Source organism: Apaloderma vittatum, unplaced genomic scaffold (assembly GCF_000703405.1).
Source record: "Apaloderma vittatum isolate BGI_N311 unplaced genomic scaffold, ASM70340v1 scaffold43604, whole genome shotgun sequence".
NCBI classification, from domain to species: Eukaryota; Metazoa; Chordata; class Aves; order Trogoniformes; family Trogonidae; genus Apaloderma; species Apaloderma vittatum.
This window is the reverse complement of record NW_009712910.1, coordinates 38371-61365: the sequence shown is the minus strand read 5'-3', so window position 1 is coordinate 61365 and position 22995 is coordinate 38371. Positions and strand designations below refer to the sequence as shown.

General features: G+C 37.2%; 1 protein-coding gene across 1 annotated transcript in view; it reads right to left on the bottom strand.

Annotated features, from left to right (window-relative positions):
• The window catches only part of LOC104266988 (myelin transcription factor 1-like protein), a gene marked incomplete at its 3' end in the record, with an annotated part of 69164 nt that overhangs the window by 12731 nt on the left and 33438 nt on the right, over positions 1 to 22995 (bottom strand). Inside the window, exons 5-7 of the mRNA XM_009868143.1 lie at positions 9119 to 10096; positions 4415 to 4549; positions 1877 to 1967 (exon numbers count right to left, since the gene is read on the bottom strand). Coding sequence (XP_009866445.1) covers positions 1877 to 1967; positions 4415 to 4549; positions 9119 to 10096 — 1204 coding nt within the window. The remainder of the gene's footprint in view (positions 1 to 1876; positions 1968 to 4414; positions 4550 to 9118; positions 10097 to 22995) is intronic.

Below are 22995 nucleotides of genomic sequence, written 5' to 3'. Positions count from 1 at the left end.
TCAGCTCCACTAACTTCAATCTTTTTGGTAGGCATATATATCAGTGCAAAATTTGGCCTTGGATCTCCAAATCTACATCTTGACTACACTACCCTTAGTGTTTGTTAATGAATTTCAGCCACTAAAGTATGTTTTCTAGTAGTAGATGATGTAACATGCAAAGAATTTCTGCACTTGAATCAAAATTCAATTAAATTTGCAAATGCTGAACTATTATTGAAGTGACAATAATAAGCCTGATTCTTCTGGAAAAGATTTAGAACAGAGAGAAATAAATATATTGATGCCAGCAGATGGTGCTCTTAGTGAAGCTGTAAAAATCTGTGACCTGACAATGGAGGGAGTCCTCTCCTTGTCACAGTCTATTGCGTGCTTATGTGACCGCAGCTCTCTCTGTTCTCCACAGGAAAAGAAATTAAAATGAAAGGCAAATCACTGCATTCCCAGATGTTCCCTTCTCTACAGGAAATAAGGGGGGGGGAAGAGTAAAAAAACATGAAGCAGAGCAAAATGCCCCAAAAGCTGCAGAAAGAGGCGAGTACAGACTGCAGACTGCTTGCCTCCAAGCCCTCCCTCGCTGCCCTAGTTCTGCTGAGGGGTGAGGGGGCTCTGTAGGGTTTTGGAGTCATGCCAGAGGGCAGCTGTGCTCCACTGACATGCTCTTCTTCAGACACCTCAGATATTCTAGCAGATATTCAACCAGAAGTGAACGCTGCTTCAAGCAGCATTAATTCCCATAAAGCCTTCTCAGAGGATTTTGCTGCATTTACTGGCAGCATCACTGCGGAGAAGAAAGGGGTACCAGAGTTTATTGCAGATGGATTGGTACCCACAAGAGTCTTCTAGGAGACATGCAGTTAATATGAGGGGCTCTAGTAAGCCAGAGCTCGACTCAATAAGACTGAATGTCCACCACCTGTGTAGTCCCTTAAGCCTTCATGCTACAATTAACAGTAAAAAAGGAAATCAATAATAGGAACCTTGCACAGTTCCTTTTAACCCTCTTACATTCCCTGGATTTTTTAAAATTGCAAAGGAATAAGCAATATCTTGGTGTTCTTTGGGAAAATTATAACATGTACTAAAAATTACAGCAACATTTTGATAATTCTGTTATTTGCTTGACAGAATTTAACAGGCATTGACATCCCTTCTGTAAGAATCTATTACTAATCTTACAAAACTATAAAGACTGGGTTTTTTTCTTGATCTTAATCTGGCTAGATTATTTACATGTAACATTTCTGGCTTCTCATTTTTATATTTAATGAGACATTTTCATAACTTTTCTTAAGCAGGCAAAACTCTCATTCAGTTTTGGCTGAATAGGGACTTTGAGGTTGAGACTGTGGAGAGTAGGAAAGCTAGCTCTTACAATGTCTGTGTACTTAAAATGCCATTTCTCATGTATTAAAAAAAATCATTTTTAGGAGTGGATGCACTATAAAACAAGCCATGAAAAGAGCGAAGTGTGAGATCAAGAACTCTGCCCTAGCCCTGATGATGTTGACAGACTCTGCCTTCCCCCTGTGACACACCTGTAAGGAGCCGTACCATTTGTTTCATACCACTGCCGTTCAGCTAACATCAAAACAAAAAAAAAACAAAATCCACCCCAAAAAGCTAAGGATGCTTCAAATGTTTTCTGTGGACCAATACATCCGTAATGAAGCAAATGCACACTCGTCCTCCTCAGAAAATACATGGATAAATGTTTCTCTTTCAAATGGATAAAGCACACAAAGCACCATCTGTCAATCTTCAGAACAAAACAACGAAACACACACTCACACACCCCCGCCAATGGACTGCTAGAAGGGCTGCAGTTTGGAGGCACTGTTCCCTCTAGATAGGCGTCCAGCGACGGCATCCTTACCTTCGGTGGGAATTCCTGTTGCTATTTACGTGGCCCCGGCCTGTGCAGCCTGGTGTAGGACACTTAAGAACATTTTCATGCATGGCAAGAACTTGACAAGGAGAGTAAGAGAAAACAGCAGAGTATGAAAACAAGAAAAAAAAAATCAAATCCCAGTATATATGAAACCATTTTAAAACAAAGCAGGATTCATTAACAACCAGCATTCCTCAAAATACACGTGACATAGCCAATAAAGCCTGATGAGGGACGTAAGTATTGCGGCCCTATATGCTCATTAACACAGGGCAACAGCAAAAGTTAGGAAGGGTCACAGAACCTATGAACAAATACATCTCTGGTGCAACAGTGAAGCAGAAGCCTTCCAACATCTTCGTCATACAAAAGCAGTGAGCAAAGATCAGCTCAACTGTAAAAGGTGACCTAGCACCGGTCCAATACAAAAATACAGACTAGAAAAGATCTGTCAGGAAATGTATGTATTCATAATACATAGCTTTATACACACAGTATCAAACTCGAGAGCTGAAAATCTTCTCTCCAGTTATACTGGCAGAACACTGAATTACTTGAAACGCACCTCAGTACAACCCTGAACAGAATTTAACCCTAACTGTAAGATGCCAGATTGAGCTAGGGGCCAGTTCTGCCCACTTCCACATAGATGTATCATTCATATGTATATGGTGAGCAGAACCAGTTCTGTAATTTGTACTCGTATTCTCTACAGATGTAAAAATTGCAATGGATAGAATTTTTTTTTCCAAAGAGTAAAAACTAAAAGTAAGCACTTAAAAAATTGAGGGATGGTGGGAAAAAAAAAAGAGAGAAAAAAGAAAACTGTGTAAAAAAGAAATAAGTGATATAAGCTTAAGCAAGTAAACTGATTTACATCTGCATCCATTGCAAGCTGGATGGAAAACTTACTCCCAAGGATGCTCAGAAATTACTCTAAATCATAGAGCTCATGCTATGATTTGTCAAATTATTGAGAACTTTTTGGTAACACTAAAGAGTTTTGTATGATGTGAGACATAGCTGAAACCATGTCTTGGAGCTGAATGGCAGTAGATCATTCTATGGAGAATGGCCATACAGCCCTTGCAAAGTTTTGTGTTTCTGATATAAGAAGTAGTCTGGAAGCCTGTATTTAGTTCTCACTCAAAAAAAAAATTCTAATAAAATCAGTGAATTCCTTGACTGAGTTAAGAACTGAATAAAAGCTGTTAAGAGACTTGACCATTTAACCATGTATACTGATTAAAAGATAACCATCATCATCACCCCATCATCAGTGTACTAAAATGTGTATAGATGCAAAAGATTTACTCTGAAATTCCTACTGTTCAAAGCTGTTCTTGAAACATGCTTCACAAGGCCAACATCACAGGAAAAAAAAAACAACAATGAGCTCACCTTTTTCATTTTAGTAGGTACAAGAGCATGCAAACAGTTTAAAGCTATATTCTTCTTTGATTTACAAAGTCTTCTAAAGCATTTTTATTTATCATTTGTAAAAATGAGAGAACTTTTAGCAACCAAATAAACTTATCCGTGTTTCAGAAAATTACAGGGTCTTGCAAAGCAGAGAAATTGCAACTCTATTTGTTCTACTGTATTCAGAGATCAACTAAGCTAGAGTAAAGTTTCTTAAAGCACTTCCTCATTACTTTACTCCTGGAAGAAGCCCATCTGCCATGAAAGAGGAGACATTTTATGTCTGCCACTCTTGGAGTGCCAATCTGCTTCTGTTTTCCTGTCCTTCAGAATCTCCTGTCCTTCGGAAACTGGGAGTCATTTTAGCCCTGACTCTTTACAACGTTTCCTTTAGGCTGTTACAAACCCATTAAGGTTCGATCTTTAAAGTGCTGAGGGACAGCGGGGATTTTAGGTCCGTAGGCTTCAATGGAATAACTTTCACTACTGTGAAAGAGAACTGGATCTTAGCTAGATGCTTGCCTGGCGTAAATCAGATGACAGTGATTAGTTTCAGCAGAGCTGTGCTAATTCCACCAGCCCAGGAGGTGACTTCCAGAAACGGAGCCCTCTGCCTTCAGGTGACTGTCTGTGAGCTCATATGGGTGAATCTCCTTTGCAGAGAAACCACTGACATGGCAGGAAATTCCACCCATGCGACACAGCAACAACAAAGAAAAGGGGTTGCAAGTTTTTCAAGTACAATCATTCCTGTACAAGACAACAGGGACAAGTTGATGTGACATCAGAACGCAGAAGTAAAGCAGTGCATATCTTCTGGAAACCTTTTTCTCTGTTGGCTGAATACGTCTATTTAAAAATAACCTAGGATTCTTAAAATCAAAGAATACAGCTTTAAAAGTTGTTCTTTTAGTGTAAAAGTTAGTAGAGAATGGAAATGATGGAATAAAGGAAAAAGTATAACACAGAACAGTTGACTAAGTTGAGACAAACCAGACTGAAAAATGAAATTTATTTTTTTTTAAATAAAAGGTTTAAAAAGCATGCTAGAAAAATCTTTGTAGTTTTATCCCCAGTTTCCATGAAACAATGTGAACTTACTTTCTGGAGGGACCCTATCTTTGTGTGGGCATCCTGACAAACTGCGGTGATGGGGGTAAAGCCCCGTTACATGGCCAGTTCCATCACACCCAGGGGTAGGACATTTGCTCTCTTTCTTTTCTGTTCTTGAGGGATCTATAATTTACAACAAATGTGTCAAGTGAATGATGCTTTTCACATTTCTGTAAGAAGGTTCATTTAGTTATGTCATTTACTCTTTGGTAAATGTTCTTATGAAAACTAGAATTAAAAAAGAAACCAACAAACCAAACCAAACAAACTCAAAAAAACCTTCTACTTCTTAACATAGTTCTGTCACTTTTATCCCGTTATCTTCTTTTCAGACTTCAGGCTCCTATGATCACAGCAATATCCATTCTCAGTGATTGGAAAGTGACCTTTTTATAGCAAAGCTATACCACTGTCAATCAAAGTTCTGCTGGCAAGCATCATCTCAAGGGTATAAGGTCACTTGGAAAATGTTTAGTTGGGAATTTCCCTTCTTTACATTCTTATTTGCCTGATATATTAAGGTCTGCAAATGTATTGTCATAGCAGTTCGGTGTCCTGAGAGTAGCAAACCCAGTTCTTTAGCATAACAATTTATAGATTCAGCACAAATAAATCCCTTTCCCAAGGCTCACTGAGGAGACAATCCTTGTTTTCTTTAAATTCCTTATTAAGCAGTAGAAATTATGTAAACATTAATTTCTTTTTAATAAATTATGGTAGGGTAAACATTGTAATCAGAATTATTGTAAGTATCACTTGCTGTGTAAATTTAGGCCTTTACAAACATGCATATATAATGCTTGAATATTCATATACCTAAAAGGTTAATGATCTTCAAGAATGTTGGATCTTCTGTCTACAAATAAATGAAAAGAAAGTCTAAATAGACCTTTTTTCAACAAAATAAAGCTTTCTGCCAATAATGTAGTGAAACTGCTGGTGAGATTGAACCTGAACTAGAACTCTCTCACTTACTTCATCAGCTTGTTTTCTTTAACAGAACATCTGCAAAAGAACATCCCTACCCCTCCAGCCCAGCACATGATACAGATATTATCTTCATGACAGCTGCCAGATTTTGAAGACTATTGCTGATTTTATATTAGTATTAAAGGAATAAAATTCAGGGTACTCTAACTGCTATCATTTTGGCTCAACAACAACGAATATCCCCCTTCCTTTTGTTTAGTCCATCCTCCTTCCAATACCCAATCTGAGCTACCCTCATTTATGGATTTTATGCTGCTCTTGTCATCGCTCTGGTTCAGTATTTATGCTTTCATTTCTGGAAAATAAGATTTTGCTACATGTTTTCCATTAAGTCTTTCCTACATTAAATTCCATCCCAGCTTCAACAAATGCAACCCTCAGTACAATCAGTGGAAATTTCACAACTCGCAGAACTTCACCTGCAACACTTTTTTTGTCCAGCATGAATCAATACAATCCAGAGTTCACATTCAGTTGTGGACATATTTTTCCTTGATTTCCCCCTGGTAGCTTTTATTTTTATACATATATATATATACTTTCACATTCCAACTTCTTCCAAAACACCTTCATTTTAGAGAAATTCTTTCACTCATGGTAATGACCCTCCAAGTCTGACATCCATTCTCAAATTTTAACATATTTAAACGTTGTCTTCTGCAAATGGGTTCCCTAATTATGGAAGTTTTATTTTACTTAACTTGCATGTTGACTGTATAACGTGGTTCTCTGTTTCATGCTTCTTAATGATAAATACGCATAAAAATCTATGTCCAAAGTGCTATACAGTTATCACAACACTCCTTGCAAGACTGTAATCATCTTATGTCAGGAAATTGAAGCAAAGAGATCAAGAAGTTAAACCCAAGGCCACAGAAGGAGCAAATGTCAGAGGAAGGATATGAATTCCTGCCAGATAGGCCTGTGCTGAGACCACTAGAACAGCAAGCCCACAGCTACATACATACACAACTCTAAGCAACTCTTCAAGTCAGGTACTTTGGGATGTGTAAAATTATTAGATAAGTGAATAAGTAATGTAAATGAAATAAAAATTATGTAAATATAACAATATTCAAGGACTGCAAAAAAAATGTAGATGATTAATAGACCATAACGGCTTTTTAGAAACTTTAAGCTACTCCATGTTGTCCACATTTAAGCTACTCCACATTGTCAGAACTCCACTGAAGTCAATGAATGTATTCTAATTTAGAGTAGCTGAGGATCTGGACACTTACATCCTACAGTGTCAAGCAAATCCTCATCTGTATTCAAGTCTATGCTATAAAGTTATAGCATATATCAAATCCTTAAGAGCCTTTATGGTCTAATGAGTCAGAAAAGATGCTGTATGCTATTCTTAATGATTTCAAAACTTGTACAGAATGTTACTTGCACAATTTCCCATTGCTTTTAATGGAAGACATTTGACTAGACTTTCCACGACTTTATACAAAACACTGGATACTCTCTTGTAAATCCTTTTCTGCTAATTGGGAGAAATATTGCCTAGTTTTATTTGATTCAGTAACCTTTCCTCACTCCTTGCCACAATGGGAGTATGCCTGAGTGAAGGTTGTCAGAGGCCTCAAAAGGTTTTAAAATTCATAAATTTCAGAAGAAAGCCTGTTTAGAAGGCTTTAAATGGCAGGGAATTAAAAAAGGTTAGTGGTCCCCTAACACTTGTTTCAGTGATCTCTAAAAGCAGAACTCCTGAAGCCAGGAGGTAGTTCTCACTTGCAAACTTATATATCCCAAAAGTTCCCACTTAACTATATCATACATCACTGTGGGTATCTCTTCCAGGAGTATCTGGAAGATAACATATGAGTGGGGAACAAAGGATATAAGCAATTTTCTTACGTAAAGGTTCCTCTCTCAACAACCCCCAGAATGTCTCCTTTTTTTTTTTTAAAGTAAGGAAGGAATATTTTTTCCTTCTTTCTTTATTAAAAGACTATAGAACGATCCACTCCACAAAGTTTCTTGGTCCAAACTATGACAAAATTTAGTCTCGGGCTGGGGTTTGGACCTACTATAGACTCCGCCTGCAGCTCCCAAGAGATAGGATGGTTCAAAGAAGCTCTAAAATTTGCTGAAGTAGGAAGTACATACTTTTGTTACTACCAGAAATTATATAGTCTTTTTGGAGAGAGCAGATTTATATGCATAAGTGCTTTCCCAAGCATACATAGATTGGAAGGGCAGTAGAATATGAGAGTTAAAAAGCTCTTAAAACATTAACCTTGGTTTGTCATGTTTTCTGTGGGTTTATTAGAGACATATATTCAAAGGGAAATGTACCTACAATAGGTGATATGCAAACACCATTTTGCACAATATCCACATGGCTATACACTAATACACTAACTAAAGCTGTTTTCCCCAGATACCCAAAGTTACTACAGCATTCACTGGACTATATATTTGTGTTTAAGACAAACAAAACTTTGCTAAACTACATTGCAGAAGAGTGTTTGACGTAAGCAATTTCCATGTTTTTCTAAAAGACTGGTCATTACTTTTCCTTAAGACTTCTAAAACAAACTTTTGATGGGCCAAGATGTCATCTGCCTACCTGAATGTCACAGGCAGATCTAACTTTTTCAAATAAGGAATTTATAAAAAGGAGAAAAATGCCCACCATCTCAGTTGTAGAAAGGAAAATTAATATTTTTACAACAAAAATAAGATGAACCCAGTCCCTGCTTAGCATCTCCCAAGAAATAGCACGTTCTCAACTTCCACTAAAGTCAATGGGAATCAGGGGTGTTCAATGAGTCTCAGGAGGTATTGAACACTTCATATAACATAGCCCTATGTGTATACATGTAGACAAAGTAAAGAGCGATGTGGTAAACACACCATTGCCATGATAATCCTGCAAATTAAAAGGCATTCTAAAGGCATTCTTTAGTCTGTTCTTTTTTTTTCTTTTTTTTTTTTCCTTTGTTTTTTAGTTTTGTACTGAATTATGGTCAAGGCAGCACCTTAACTGTTTCCACAATGGAATGAAACCAGTGAAGTGGAATGCACATAAGAAAGAAATTGCTATTGATCTCAGCCCAGGCCACACCATGCCTTGCATAGCAAATGGTTTCCATTACCTTACTATCTTAAGATAATTAATGTGCAGTCACTGCCCCTATCTTATGTTATCGGTCATTCTGATACTGTTCAATTTCTATCAGGCAATTCTACATTTTAGATGGGAGAGGCTTCATCAATAACTGTCATTTGATGATAATTTTATAAGTCACGATGCCACCCACTCAATCCAATCTGTAAAATATGCACTTCATAGCTGATTGACTACCTGCTACAAGCCCCCCCACTCTCCAATATAGATTGCAAAGTAATTTTTTTCATTGTTTTTTAATTATTACTATAAAATATATCAAAAACTTGAGAAAAATCTTTGCCTCTTTCAACATGATCTCTTGTTTGTTTCCCTGAAAAGTTATTTTTTTAATTTAGCCAAACGATGTTCACTGAAATACTGTGCATACTTCTAACACTGCAGAATGCATTATTTTATACCGCAGCACGATGCTCTTTTACAATCATGTCATACTACTACAATTTCAATAAAGTTCCCATTTTGAGGAATTAATAACTTCATTTCAAAAATCTATGCAAAACTTAACACGTTAGCTCACACTTTCTCATGACATAACATACGGTATATAGAAATATTACCTTTACCATAATATGGCTTTTTGACATGGCCGTCACTGGGTTTAGGCTTCCTGTCATCTCCAGAAAGGTGTCTTGGAGACTGTTCCTCAAATGATCTCATATTATCCCTCCTTCCAGCATCCACTGCCATTTTTTCTCTCATGGCTTTTGCTCTCTCAGTTTCCAAAGCAATTGCTTTCTCAAGCAGGGTTAAGTTACCTTTTGTCATATCAAACACTTCTTCAGACCTATCTGAAGTAATAGAGGTGGTATCATCGTCTCTTTCATGACAACCATCCTCCTTTGCACAGCTAGAAAAAGTCCTAGATCTGGGGCTCAACTGTTCTTCAAGTCTCATTAGGTTCATCATATCAGAATAATTCCGGTCTGGTGTTCTTCCTTGGAAGTCATCTTCTTGCCTGACATGTTGACGAGTGTTCATGTTTTGCTGTTGATTTCTTTCCTGTGGGTTTGTCTCACTGAGTTTCCTAGCCAGATCAAAACACTGGTTCCTTAAGCACTCCAAACTGCTGAGACACACCTCTTCATCACTCTCCTCCACCATTTTTTCTGTAAGTCCATTGTTCACAGGCTTCCCTAGCATTACAAAGTTCATATTCCTATTGTCTTGCTGTGAAGTATTGTCTGCATAATTTCTGTCATTAATGTTTTCTGAAAGAACTACACCATGTCCTTGTGCTAATAATTTAAGGGAGTCCACTGTTTCCCTAACAACATCACTGTCTAAATCTAAACTCAGCTCACTTTTCCGACCAATATTTTCATTTTTGTCACTATCATCTTCCAGACTATTAGATGTATTGCTGTTCATTTCTGATTCTGTCCTGGCTCTGTATGCTGCATCCTCTGCAATTTTGCCAAGATTTAACAATGACTTGGCCACCAGTTCATCGTAATTATCATACTCATCATTATTGTTATCGTCTTTTTCTGTGTCTTGCATTATTCGAGTATTGTGACAATTCATTTGATGGTCTTCTGCATAAAAAACAGAAACAAAGAAAGAAACAAAGAAAGAAAAAGGAAAAGAAAAGAAAAAAGTGGCTACAATTGGAACTGTTGTTGCAATCGCACGGACAGAAAACAAACTGCATGTCAAATATTGTTAATCATACAGCAATTCTATAACACTAAGGCCCATGTGAAGTGAATTTCTCTACAGTCCATAAGGCTATTTTTGTTTATTTCCTATTCACATGTATTTTTTTCACAGAACCGATAAGAAAAAGGCAATCAAAATGCTAATTATTACTGTTCCTAAATATTTTGGCATAAATACTTATGTTTCTCTTTTCACTTCTAGATTTACAGTTTTATGGGGTTTATTATAATCATGTTACTAATATGACAAAATTGCCTATGTTTTCAACTTTTCTCATTCCTGTATTTCCAGTAGTTATGGTAGATGGCAAAGGAGTGAGTCCTACTGGATTTATTCTCTTCTCTGATGAACGCCATTCACCAAAAGAGAAAGAATATACACCAAGCAGGGAATTGTCGCTTTTTTAACACCATACACACCATTAACACTAGATAATCAATAACTATATGCAAAGATCAAAATGGAATTTTACTTAGTGGATCTGCCAGTAGAAATCAAAATCTCTCACTTTAACTATGTAAACTGTGGAGAAGTAAGAATTTTAGAAGAGTTGTTACATGAAAGGAAGACAGAAGCAATTATATGCACAATATAATTTAAGTCAATATGCTAGCCCAAATTATATGGTCATACATGTGTGATAGGGCTCTTATCTACTGTCCTGTGTACTGTAACATAATGGTGCAGAGTTACCACATTTTATTTAGCTTTAGTTGAATAACAGAGGGACAACTTAATAAGATGGAGCTGATGTGAGGCCCTGAGGGTGAGATTCATCTCACCTAACTTTAGACATGAGCAAGGCAAGCATCTCTATCCGAGTAAGCCATTCGGTGTTCCCATCCTCAGTCATTAAGAGAAGCAGACACTTGAAGGATACGCTCCACCTGATCTGGTTAAGATATCTTCTTGAGAATAACATTAGTAACTACTAGAAGTGCCTGTTTCTTCTCATTGACAACAAAGGGAATCAGACTAGATGCCCACCTTAAAGATATCCGTATTTGGTCAGATGAATATCATCCAGAGAGCAGTTTCTGATATCTCACATTCACTCAGAAGTTATGTCATTCTTAGACCCATTCTTAATATATATACACATTCATCATTATTTACTAATGAACGTCTCCTAAATTATATTTTGATAATCAGCTACTCGAGCAATATTTAAATGTTTTGCATCACAACTGGAAAAGAAAGTTCCTAAATCTGTCATTACACTGACATGCTAGGCCAATTTTTCAGCTGGTGCAAACTGAAAGAAACCAGTACAGCTAGGGCGATTAACGCCTGCTCAAGAGCTAGTCCATCAACTTCTGATAGCATCTTTTCAGCTCAGATGTATTTTCAACACTGGTACACACACAGCATTTTCTAAAGTATGACTTTTATGTTTTGGGTTAAACAAACCAAAGCGAAAAATTTCCAGTAGCCGGTGGCTTGTACAGTAGTATTTTGATGATAGAAAATATTTTTTGATAAAAATATTTTTGTCAGTGGACAAGATAATAAATCAGACTTTTAAACACAAAGCTCAACAGCACAATAATTAATATTTCAGCCACAAGATAGTATTCCTTCTACACAGTGGTTAGGGATCCTGGGATGATAGTAGGCTGTAGTTAAGCAGCAGAATTGGTAGATGACTAGGCTATGTCTAGAGGAAATAAATGCTCTAATGGTAAAATATTATATTATATATATATATTACCTACTTGAATGCAGTGAGAAGATAATTTATAGGGAAGGATGTATGGTATTTTTACATGACAGGATATTCCAAGTCAATAGTGGTTTAACTATTTTATCATCGAAGGCGGTTTTATTTTAGCTGCTGTTGTTTTCAGTATAATCATAACTCATGTTTACATTTTAGTCCCTCAAAAATAAAGTGTATCACAGTATCAGATTTTCAGTGTAAAAGTAAGGAATGCCACTTACACTTCTATTTGAAAAATGTCCGTCCTGAACAGCTGCATAGAAGTAGGCAGTTAAGGATTAATGGATAATTAGTTTGTGCTCTTTGAAGAGCAAATGTTTTAAAATACACTAATAATAATTTTCTAACGTGAAATGTACAAACAGATCCCACATTAATTTAAATATTAAGGATAAAACCTGATGCCAACAAGATTATTCAGTAGAAACTGCTGCTTTTCAGGGCTGCTTCTTGCAACTGTGTCAGATGTAGCAGATGGAACACCAAAGTAACTAAAGAAGCCTCAGCTATAGCTCCGATGTTGCCAGTGACTTCAAGTTTAGGATGGGACATCTACAAACACTTGTAAGGTAAGTCCAAATCTAGCTCTACAGCACACAGAAATAAAGAGTAGCAAAGGAAAAACATATTTTCTCAAACCATCCTGAGAACTGTTCAGGTACACAGTGACTATTGTAGGCCAACTTTTGAAATGTGAAAAGTTTCAGGGTTTGCTTTTTTAAAAAGGGGGGTTGTGGTTTTTTTCACATGAATGAAAGTCATGGAAATGATCACCAATGGGAAGAATACGTTATACTTTGCCTTCACAACAGTGAAAAGTCAAAATATGAATCACGTACTGTTATGAGTGAAGACATGTAAATTCCTTTTGAGTAGGTGAAGCTGGGTGAAAGCTGTAACTATAATATTTTTTATTCTGTTTGTTTGGTTATATCCTTTTCAGTTCTCCTGCCCGTTCAATCCTAAAAAGAAGAAGAAAAAAAAAAAGTGGTGGAGGAGAAGAAAGTGTAAAGCATGAATCTCGGATGAGAGGGGCAGGAAAACAAAATATTTTAATCAACTTCCATTCCTCCTCTTTTAATTTTTGGCCTTTTGTGCATTTACTTTCTTGAACAACTATTTATGCTCATGTTTCTTATCTCCATGTAGTAATTAATTTTAATGAAAAGCATATTCATGTATACTAGGTCATCTCCTCAACAACAGTCTATTGGATGCTCAGCATGCTCTAGTGAAGTACCTGTGTCACCTGTTTATTAAACTGAAATTTTAAGTAGTCAATTAGTTTGTGTATTGGTTAAGGGTGTTCTGGAAAATATGTTAGCCTAGCAGCTCTACGTGAACCTATGTGACTTTTCTTCAGTTCAGCTTTGTGAAATCTGATCTCACTTTCATTTCACATTTCTATAATTCATAAGGTTTAACCTTTAACTTGGTAACTAACTTTACACTGTTCTGTTGAATGGCTGTTGGTTAAATGACTGCAAAACATATAGGACTTAAATACCTACCCTACCCTTTACATTAAGTTTTGTAGCCACTGACCCGAACTGCAGTTTTTTAATCTTGTGAAGAGGCTGACTTTGTCTACAAAAGACACAAGTTAGCCAGTTGCGATGAAGAGTGCCCAAAGTTATCATATATCCTTTTTCTGTTAGCTTTAAGCTTTTGAGGACAAGGAATATGTAACACAATTTTAAAAGCTGAAAAAGACTATAAGACTATTTTAGCCCACATCTACACAAGACTATGACAATTTAGTATTCTTGATCACAAAATTTCTTCTTTTTAACTCCCAGCAGATCTAACAAATGACAGGAGGGAAATTACAGTGAAGAGTACGTGGAATAGTTTTGAAGAGCTGGAAGCCTTTAGCCATCTCAACAGAAGTGCTCTCTTGTATTCCACCTTTCATCCAAGGATCTCAAAGCACTTTACAAACATTATTTTAAAAAGCCTCACAACACCCCTGTGAGGTAGGTATTTTAACCCCATTTTACAGATGGGAAATTGAGACACAGAGAAGTTGAGTGACTCTTTCCATGTCATACCAAGAGTCATTGGAGAATAAGGACTAGAGCCTCTATGTCCTGGAGTGTTTCCTCCCTTTGTTCCTGTGACATCCGTATTTAAAAAAATTTTTTTCAGAAGAAATGGCTTGCTGTTTTTAGTGTAGGGAGCCATGCAAAGCAGCACTTTTTTTTTTTTTTAAATACAGAGCATTAAGTTTGAGAGATTCTGCAGAGAGAGGCAATGATACTTCAGTAATAGCAGCTAAATTCCTAGCAAAGGCCAAAGACTTCAGCAACGAGGCTTCCCAAATCTGATCTGTGTATCAAATTGCTCACTTTCTCCCAGGTATGGGAAAACATGATGGCTAACAAGCTGAACTTATATGTGGTCATACAGGCTTCCTGCCCAGATGTATCGTTTCATTATTGAGGCAGCACTGCCTGTTTTAAAACACCTCACCACTCTTGCTGCTGCCACTTGTCAGTTCCTAGGTGCTCAGCATATGATACTACTGCATCACTATTTTTCTTCTAAGCTGTAATGCAGGTGCATGCACACATCTCCACATTACAATGTACAGTAGCTGGCCTCTGAAAAATATTTAGCAAGACAAGGTTAGCACAAATGAATCCTAAATCTTCAAAAGTTACAGCATCGTATGGGGCAGGGGATGGCTTGCACGCTGCGTTCAATTTTGGAATAATCTTATGAGAATGGAAACTGAAGAGACAGAAAACTTAGTGAGCTCTCAAGAACTTCTCCACACTGAAAAAATAGAGCACAGATACAACTCTCTGGGGGCCTAGGCAAGGTCTCTAAAAGTCTGAACTTTCCCATTGGCATGGGATTTGGAGCCCAAGCCTTTGAATACGCCTATTTCAGGGATGCACTGAACACTGAGGTTGACCATGTGTAATTCTTTCCTCATCTGTGCAAAACTTCCTGAAATTCTTTTACACTGTAAGTAAACTTTAGGTAAAGACTCAAGTGATTTAATTTTACAGTAGTTGATTCCTTTATGGACTTTATGTTACCTAGAGAAAGTTAAATGAAAAAGATAACTTATTTACTTGATGCACTCCATTATATACAAATTTTCTTTTTCACTTTTCCCCCTCAGCCTGCTACACCCACTTATAATAGTTATAATACTGGGTTTTACTGTTTAGATTCTCCTACAATAATTATAGTATTCAACTACTAACCAATGCTCAAAGTAAAATAAATGAAGAGTAGAAGTTATTAAGCATGGATGGCAAGGAAGGTCTGAGCTAAAGAACACAACACACCACAGTAGGATTCTGTATTACAAAGTAGGAGTGAGGAACACAGAGCAAGCCCATACGGACTTTTAAACACTGTACATAATTTTCTGGCTTACTGTGTCTTTTCTTCCTTTTCTTTTTTCTGTTACATTTTGATCTTTTCATTTTCTATGGGTTTCCCTTTTCATCTGGTTTTGCTTGTGGAAAGTAAGTACTAGTTTTTCCCCCTCTAAGGACTAAAAGGGATCCTCAGAGATCTGAATTTTTTTCCTGTTGTGACTACTGACATATAAAAGCATTCCTTGTTTTTTCATTCCTTGTTTTTTTTTCTTCTTTTTGCTATTAAAATACAATTAAAATAGAAACAATGAATATTAATAATTTTTTGGGCACAGCAGTATTTTCTAAGTTTTAGTTTTATGTACAAATCCATGTACAAATCAGTACATGTAGATGTACTCATCTACATGTACAGGTGTTTGTATATAATCGACGCTCTGAAACAATTTCTTCTTTGGTTATATGACTCTTATGACCTGTTATCAATGCCTCTGCCTGTCAGACCTGCATGAATAGCACCTTAATCTACAAATATTCACACAAAGTATTCACAGAATAAATATGTTCTTATCTGGGTTATAGAATCAGGCAGGAATTTAGACAGAGAGAGATCATGAGGTTATGGGTTATTCATCTATGTTCTCCCACCTAAGTCCCTATGAGCTACCTGTATCAGCACAATTTTGGACAAGGATCTGAAGATACCTGACAGCTCCTCTGGCAAGATCCCGACTGTAGTAAATTTGCTTCAAGCGACAGACTGCAACAGCTTCTTAAAAATTATCTGGGTTCTGACTCAAGGCCTTTAAGATTTTGTCTTTTCACCACAAGATGCTGGTTGCCTTTCTTTGATTTTAGAGCACCTCGCATGCCATCTACATTGCACTGGTGCTATGGAACCATGGCAGTAGCTGAAGTTAGAAGGGACCTCTGAATGGTATCTGGTCCAAACCTTGCTCAAAAAATGGGCCAGTTTAGAGTAGATTCTCAGGGCCCTGTCCTGTCAGTCCAGTTTGAATACATTCCAGGATGGAAATAAAACTGGAAAATTTGTTCCAGTGTTTGATCAACCTCATTGTGAAAAACTCCTTCCTTAATTCCAAATGGAATTTTCTTAGTTACAACTTGCGTCTGTTACCTCTTATTCTGTCACATTTCTCTTTAACCTCAATATAAGTAGCTGAAGACAGGCCTAAGATCTCCCGTTAGCCTTCTCTTTCTCTAGTGAACCAACTCTTTTTTCTCAGTCTCTATTCGTACATCATGTGCTCCGGTTCCTTAATCATCTTGATTGTTCTCCACTGGACAGTATGTCAAGGCTTTCTTGTATTGATGAGACCAAAACTGAATCTAGTGCTCCACAGACTAAGTGCTGAGCAAAGGGGAATTAACACTTTCCACAGCCTTCTGGTTATAATCTCCAGTCTTTCCAACCTGGCAGCCAAGCATTATTTCAAAAAAAAAGAAGCCAAAAGACAATGAATAGACTAGGCTTTTCTTTTTTTCTCCATCATAGAGATAGCAGAAAATACTTTTTGGTTACCTACATGCATCCCTTTAAGTAGACAAAGTCCCAGACAAGCCTGCTCGTTTGGTTTGCGATATCTGCAATATTTGATACGAAGGTATATGTTTAGGTTTGAGAAGGAACTTGCGGAGAATATTTGTTATCAGAAGTGGATATGCTGGGTTTGCAAGGGCAGCACAGTTTATCCAGTCATTCCCATCTGGTCCATGCTTCTTTTAAGAATCAGGTTCAGGCAGGTCTTAACTGTTTTAAGCTGACTTCTGTCTGGGCAGATGATGAGATGGCCTTAGCTGATGGCTCGTATTAATTTCATCCCACTTTTTCTCCCCAGGAACATGAGGGAGGGGAGATGTTCTGCCTCATTGCTTTATAATGTCTCAGTAGAGTATGGCAATTTCTTGCTTCCTCTAAGGTTTCCACAGCTCAGCAGGGCAGCAGGCAATAAGGAAGCCAAAGCAATTCTCTAGATACTGAGATACAGCAGGGAGACAGCATGGGAGCAGAAGACGAGCTGCACCAATGGGAGAACACCCACTCAGACAGCTCTTGATATGGAGTTTCTCATGGGGCTACTCCAAAGGCAGCTCAGGAGACAGTGATGCCTACCTATACCCCTCTCCATGATCATTGGTTTGCAAAGGAAGAGCACATTTTCAGGTCATAAACTAGGATTTTCTTTCTCACATGCACATCTCTGGAAAGACAGTGTTACTATAGGGATACGTAATCTCTTTTCACTTGTTTTGTTTCAGTTCAGATCTCCAGCTCAATGTAGATGTCCATATTGAATATGATTTCATATTAACTAGGCATTTAGACTCCATTTATAGGTGACTGACAAAAATATGCACTGTGAGATGTGATTTATTTCATCCTAAACTAGGTATCTGAAGTAGATTGGCTAAATTATTCCCTGAAAGTGACTATTTCTCTTGATGAGTTATTTACATTCATAGAATCATAGAACAATTCAGGTTGGAAATTGATGGGATTAGTCCTATCCCAACTGTTTCTACTCAAAACTTTCAAATTGCTCCTTGCTGAAATCCAACAATATCTTTAGTATGGCACAATAAGAATTGCAGGGAGGAAGGAATGAAGGAGCTACCCAAAAGGATTTATCTTTAGGTTGTGGACAAAGGCAAAGTTACAGAGGGAAAAGGTAGTGTGGATGGGGTAGTATGGGTGCTGAATGGGATTGCGTCATTTACACAGAGAGAGTTACACCTTATTGGATATGTTTTATCTCCATTATAAGTTTAATGATTTATTTTTAGTTCTGTTTGATTACCAAAGGAAGTCTGTTCATGCTTTGATAGCAATCTGACCTGACTGGCAGAGGGGACAGAGGCACACATCACTACTTTTCTAGAGGATGAGAGAACTGCTGAGTATAATAGTTGGAATTTCTTCCTCCTGTCTCTCCTTCTATCCCCTCAATGAGTTCGTTGCCAAGGGATCTGGAAGGATAAAGACTTCTATGTGCACAAATGCCACATTTCATCTGAAATGTAAAGCTTTTCATTAAGGAGTTTGTTCCTTTTTTCCTTATTCCCTCATCCAGTTACTTTACATTTCCCTCATTCCCCATCTTTTCGTGACAGGGAAAGCTGAGTAATAAGGAGAGAATAAGGAGAAAGTAAATACAAAGGGTACTTCACCTCTTTGGTTATAACCATTCTATTATAAACTAATGAGGGGCAGAACATCAGACAAAGCAGTGACATATATGAAGGCAAAAGGTTAACTGATTGCACACAAGTCATGCAACTGTTGAACTCAGAATTAAACAAGTTGACTAGGGTCTGTTTTATTCACTCACATGGATGTAGTCTTTGATTACTGTTATTGAAGAGACAGAGAACAAGGCAGGAGAATCTACTCCAGTCAGTGAAGAACACGCATACAGTGGACCTCAAAAACCAGAAAGTGGTGACTCAATGGTGCAGGTAGCTCTTAGATAGCTACAAGGAGTCTTTATTGTCTTCTGTTTCTTCACCATCTATATTATGGCCTCTGAGACTGAAAATGTCTAAGAAGGAGATTAGTGCACCAGAGCAGTCTTAAATGCAGAAAATGTATTCTATCATAACAAATCTAAAAAACCTTTTTCTGTCACTACTGCATCTGAAAAGATACTTCCACTGAGGCTGTTCCAGCTACCCATCTTCCTAAAGAAGACAGTGCCACCATTTCAGAAATTCTCAGCTCCTCCTTTCTGTGAGGGATTTCCCACTGCTGTTCAGCTCTGCACTGGATTATCTGTCCTGATGATGGAAGTTTGCAACTCATAAAATAAAAACTTCTGCTGGGCAAATGTAACCACCTACATATTTACATATAACTCCAACTAAAGATATACCTGCCAGCCATTATGGCAGTGCCTTTGTAGCCATCCTCACAGCACCTGAATTGACTAGAGCAGTACAGTCTCCATGCACGACACCTCTGCTGAAACTCTTACTCCAGTTTGCCTCACAAAGACAACAAACTGCAAAGTGGATCAATCAAACAAGTAACCACAATAGCCAGTTTTCTGAAATACATGCACACACACAAAGAGATAATCTTACACTGTACAAAATGAAAACCTGAGTCTGAGTCTGGTCTCAGGATGGTTCAGCTCAGAACTTGTTTTGCTGGAGTTCACTGGTGAAAGTAACATATAGGAGATAAAGTCAATATGTCTACTTCTGCCTGAAATTATTTTTGTTATTGTTTTTCTCTTCAAGTATTCATCAGGTGATTCATACTAAAATGACTCTAGCATATTCTCCACTTTGAGTTGAACTTCGTAGTATTATTTTTAGGCTCCAGCATCATTAACTTAAATTTTTACACACTAAAGTATTCGAGCTACTCAAGAACCAATGGAATTAACCTATCCAACATGCATTTTCCCCCTTAGTATCTGGTGCTGTATTATGTTTTATGACTTCAAAATGAATTTACTAAAGAGATCTGCATCAAATCCATTCCTAAAACTCAGATAAACTGTGTACATTATTTCCACACTGCCTATCTTCTCAGTGATATGCGAATTGCAGATTTCAAGCAAAACACACTTTTGCCAAAGGACAGTTATTATTTCAGGAGTACGTTGCTATTACTTTTAGTTCTGCATTTCTAAATAGCTAGTAATTTCAGTTCATCGCTGTTTGTATGTTCTTCATAGATCAAGTCAAATTTAATAATCCTGGTTTTCCATATTATAAAAAGGCTCACAGAGTCTACACTTATTGGATGGGTTCAGTGCCCTGCACCTGTCTAGTTCTGATTCTACAAACAAAAAATTCCATCAGTATGATAGAAAGACACAGTAAGTTATACCACATCATGAACTGTAGGAAAATGGTCACATATTAGGGAGGGGAAAAAATAACAACAGAAAAGAACTGTACTGTGCTGCATTGCCTGTGGATGTAGGGATTTTGTCTAGTCCTGATCCTGATCATCTATACTGTAAAATTCTTTTTAAAGTATTTTTATTGTTATTTTAAAGATTCTGCACAATGCAGATTCTAGACTGCAGCTTTCACAACTTCGTCATTTCCTAATGTCCAGGAAAGAATCCTAACAGCATATTTCACTTGCTCTCTACAGTACTCCAATGCTGACCTCCTAATAATTTCTTTATGTCTTTTTGCACTTGGAAATTATTATTTCTATTTCTGTGTCAGAAGACACACTAGCCCTTGAATCAAATCTGTTCTTAAGCTCATACTTATTTTTAATGGGTATTTCAACATGAATCACTTTAAAAAATATCTTATTAATATCAGCAGCAATTTCTACATCACTTTCAGATTGGACATCTCTTGTGGCATGTTGTATAGAAAGGAACAGTCATATTTTTATTTCTCTTGGTGATACAACCTATGGTGATTTGTGGCTTAATCCTGGGAGACATCTAAACCCTAACACTGATCAAGTGTTCAAGGCTTTGCTTATATGTGTACTGAAAGAGCTCCAGCCTTAACAAGCTCTCCACCTACCTGACATTTAAGCCTTAAAGGATTCTAGACATCGAGTGTTTTCACATGTAAGTTCCCAGAGAGATCCAATCTAATGCACACCTTAAAGAAAAAAGCTTTCCATAAAGTGTTGCTTTGACTGCCTTGCTTTGATTTTTAGCTAAGAGAAGAATTGTCTGTTTCCTCCTCCATTTCCCCTCCTTAGCCTGGCTTGATCATCTGCCAGGTAAAATACATTTTTTAGTAGGTCACTTGCTAAAGAATTGGAAGACTAAGAGTAAAAGCTCTCCCACTTTGAGTGGACTCAATAATACGTCTCCAAAAAAAGTTTGCTAGTCACTACAATAAAAGCTACATTGCATGCAAGCTCCACTATGAAGCAGAACACACAGAGCAGTGCAAGACCATATATTCTTCTTCATACTATTTGAGTTATTAAAAAATATACTGTCTTTATTGTACATATTATACAAGGGGACTTGCCTAAAAAAGAGAAATGAAATGTCTGATCCCTGCTCCCAGGACTGATTCTGTAACCTAATATTAAATGGTCAAATTGTAAGATGGTTAGAGTGTCCTCAGAGCAAAGATAGGAACTCAGCAAGTCCTGCTTTCCCACAAGAATGACCCCTTTTGGTCTACTGCAGTTCTTGATTATTTTTTCTAGGGTGTGACAGAGCTTCAGAAAAATGCGTAAGAGCATTGCTTATGCAAAGCAGTCTCCAGTCTAGCCTGTAACCTTCTGTGTTAGGAAAGAAGAACATATGGCACTGAACTCCTGCATCAACTCTCACACTCAGCAAGCTGAGTTACAGACAGGGCCAGAATTTCCATTTTATTCTATTCTGAAACATTTCTTTCACTGCATAAAATGTCAGAGGATCCTTGGCTCCCATGAACCTATTCCAGTTTTTGATCACTTAAAAGTCACCCTTTCTGGCTATGTTTTCAGAGAAGGACATCCAAAGACTGCTCTCATTAAATAAACAAACTCTAATGTAAACATTAATATACTTTCTGTAGGTTGAAAAGCAGCTCTGTTCCTAACAGTTTGGTCATAATTATCTGTCATTCTGTATTTCCACTGTTACTTTTTAAAATATATTTTGTGCTTAATGATTCGAGGGCAAAGTTTTATGCAACATATTGCAACAGAAAAAGAAACAATTTTTAATTTTCTGTTGGATGCCAGATTTTAAAGTTGAATCACATTTTAATTACTGCAGATGAAAAAAAAGACAGTCTACTGTAAAAACTTCAGCCCAGTGCTTTGCAGGGTGTCCATGAACATATTTAGCAGATGCATCTTGTTTATATAGAACTTCTATGATAAGTTGAGCCACTTGGTGAAACAATAGATTTGACACAATAAAAAATCAGAGGAAAAGCATTTGCATAGCATGCCTTTTAAGTGTATATAATAAGCAAGGATTGTCACCAAATATCCTTTGGTGACACAGGCCTGGGCAGCTTTGCAAATACTCCTGTGTTAGGTGACTGGAAGTACTGGTGCCACAGAAACCTTTCCCTCGTTACCATCAGTAATCCATGTCTACAGAGTACAAGGAAGAAAATGCCTACTTGCTTTGTTTGTTTTTGCAATTGCAAATTCAGCTCTGCTGTGGTGTTCCTTTAGTGTCACAACAACACTATTACTTACTCTTCTTATAGGCTACAAAATTAAGCTTTTGGGATGACAGAACTATCTGATGAGTTCACCTAATAAACGTCCATGAAGTCTTGAACTCTCAATCCTGTTAACTAGCAAAACTTTTGCTTATAGCGTCACCGTAGATTTTTGCTAGAACAAAAATATTTACTGCACAGAGCATATAATATCTGCCATGGATTCATTGATAAAAAAACGTCAAAAGCACCAAGTGTGGTGTTATGGATACTTAACATGCACAGTGTTAGTGAATGACTATTTTCAGCACTTTCTGCATAAAGCCTTTATGTGCCAAATAATTCTGAGGACTTCAACAACAGTGATAAAAACCAGCTTGAGTCTATAAACACATCAGTGGCCTTTCCTAATTACTATTTAACATCCTTTACCAAAGTCCTTGAGGTAGTTTCGTTCCTAGCATTAGTCCTCTTCGTCTTCTGCTGAATGACTTGGCCTTACTTGCTGTCCAGCTCGCTAACTGTAGCCCCTAAAGTCTGCTCTCAAAATATATCTGTAAAATACACTAATTCACGGAAGGGGAAGTAT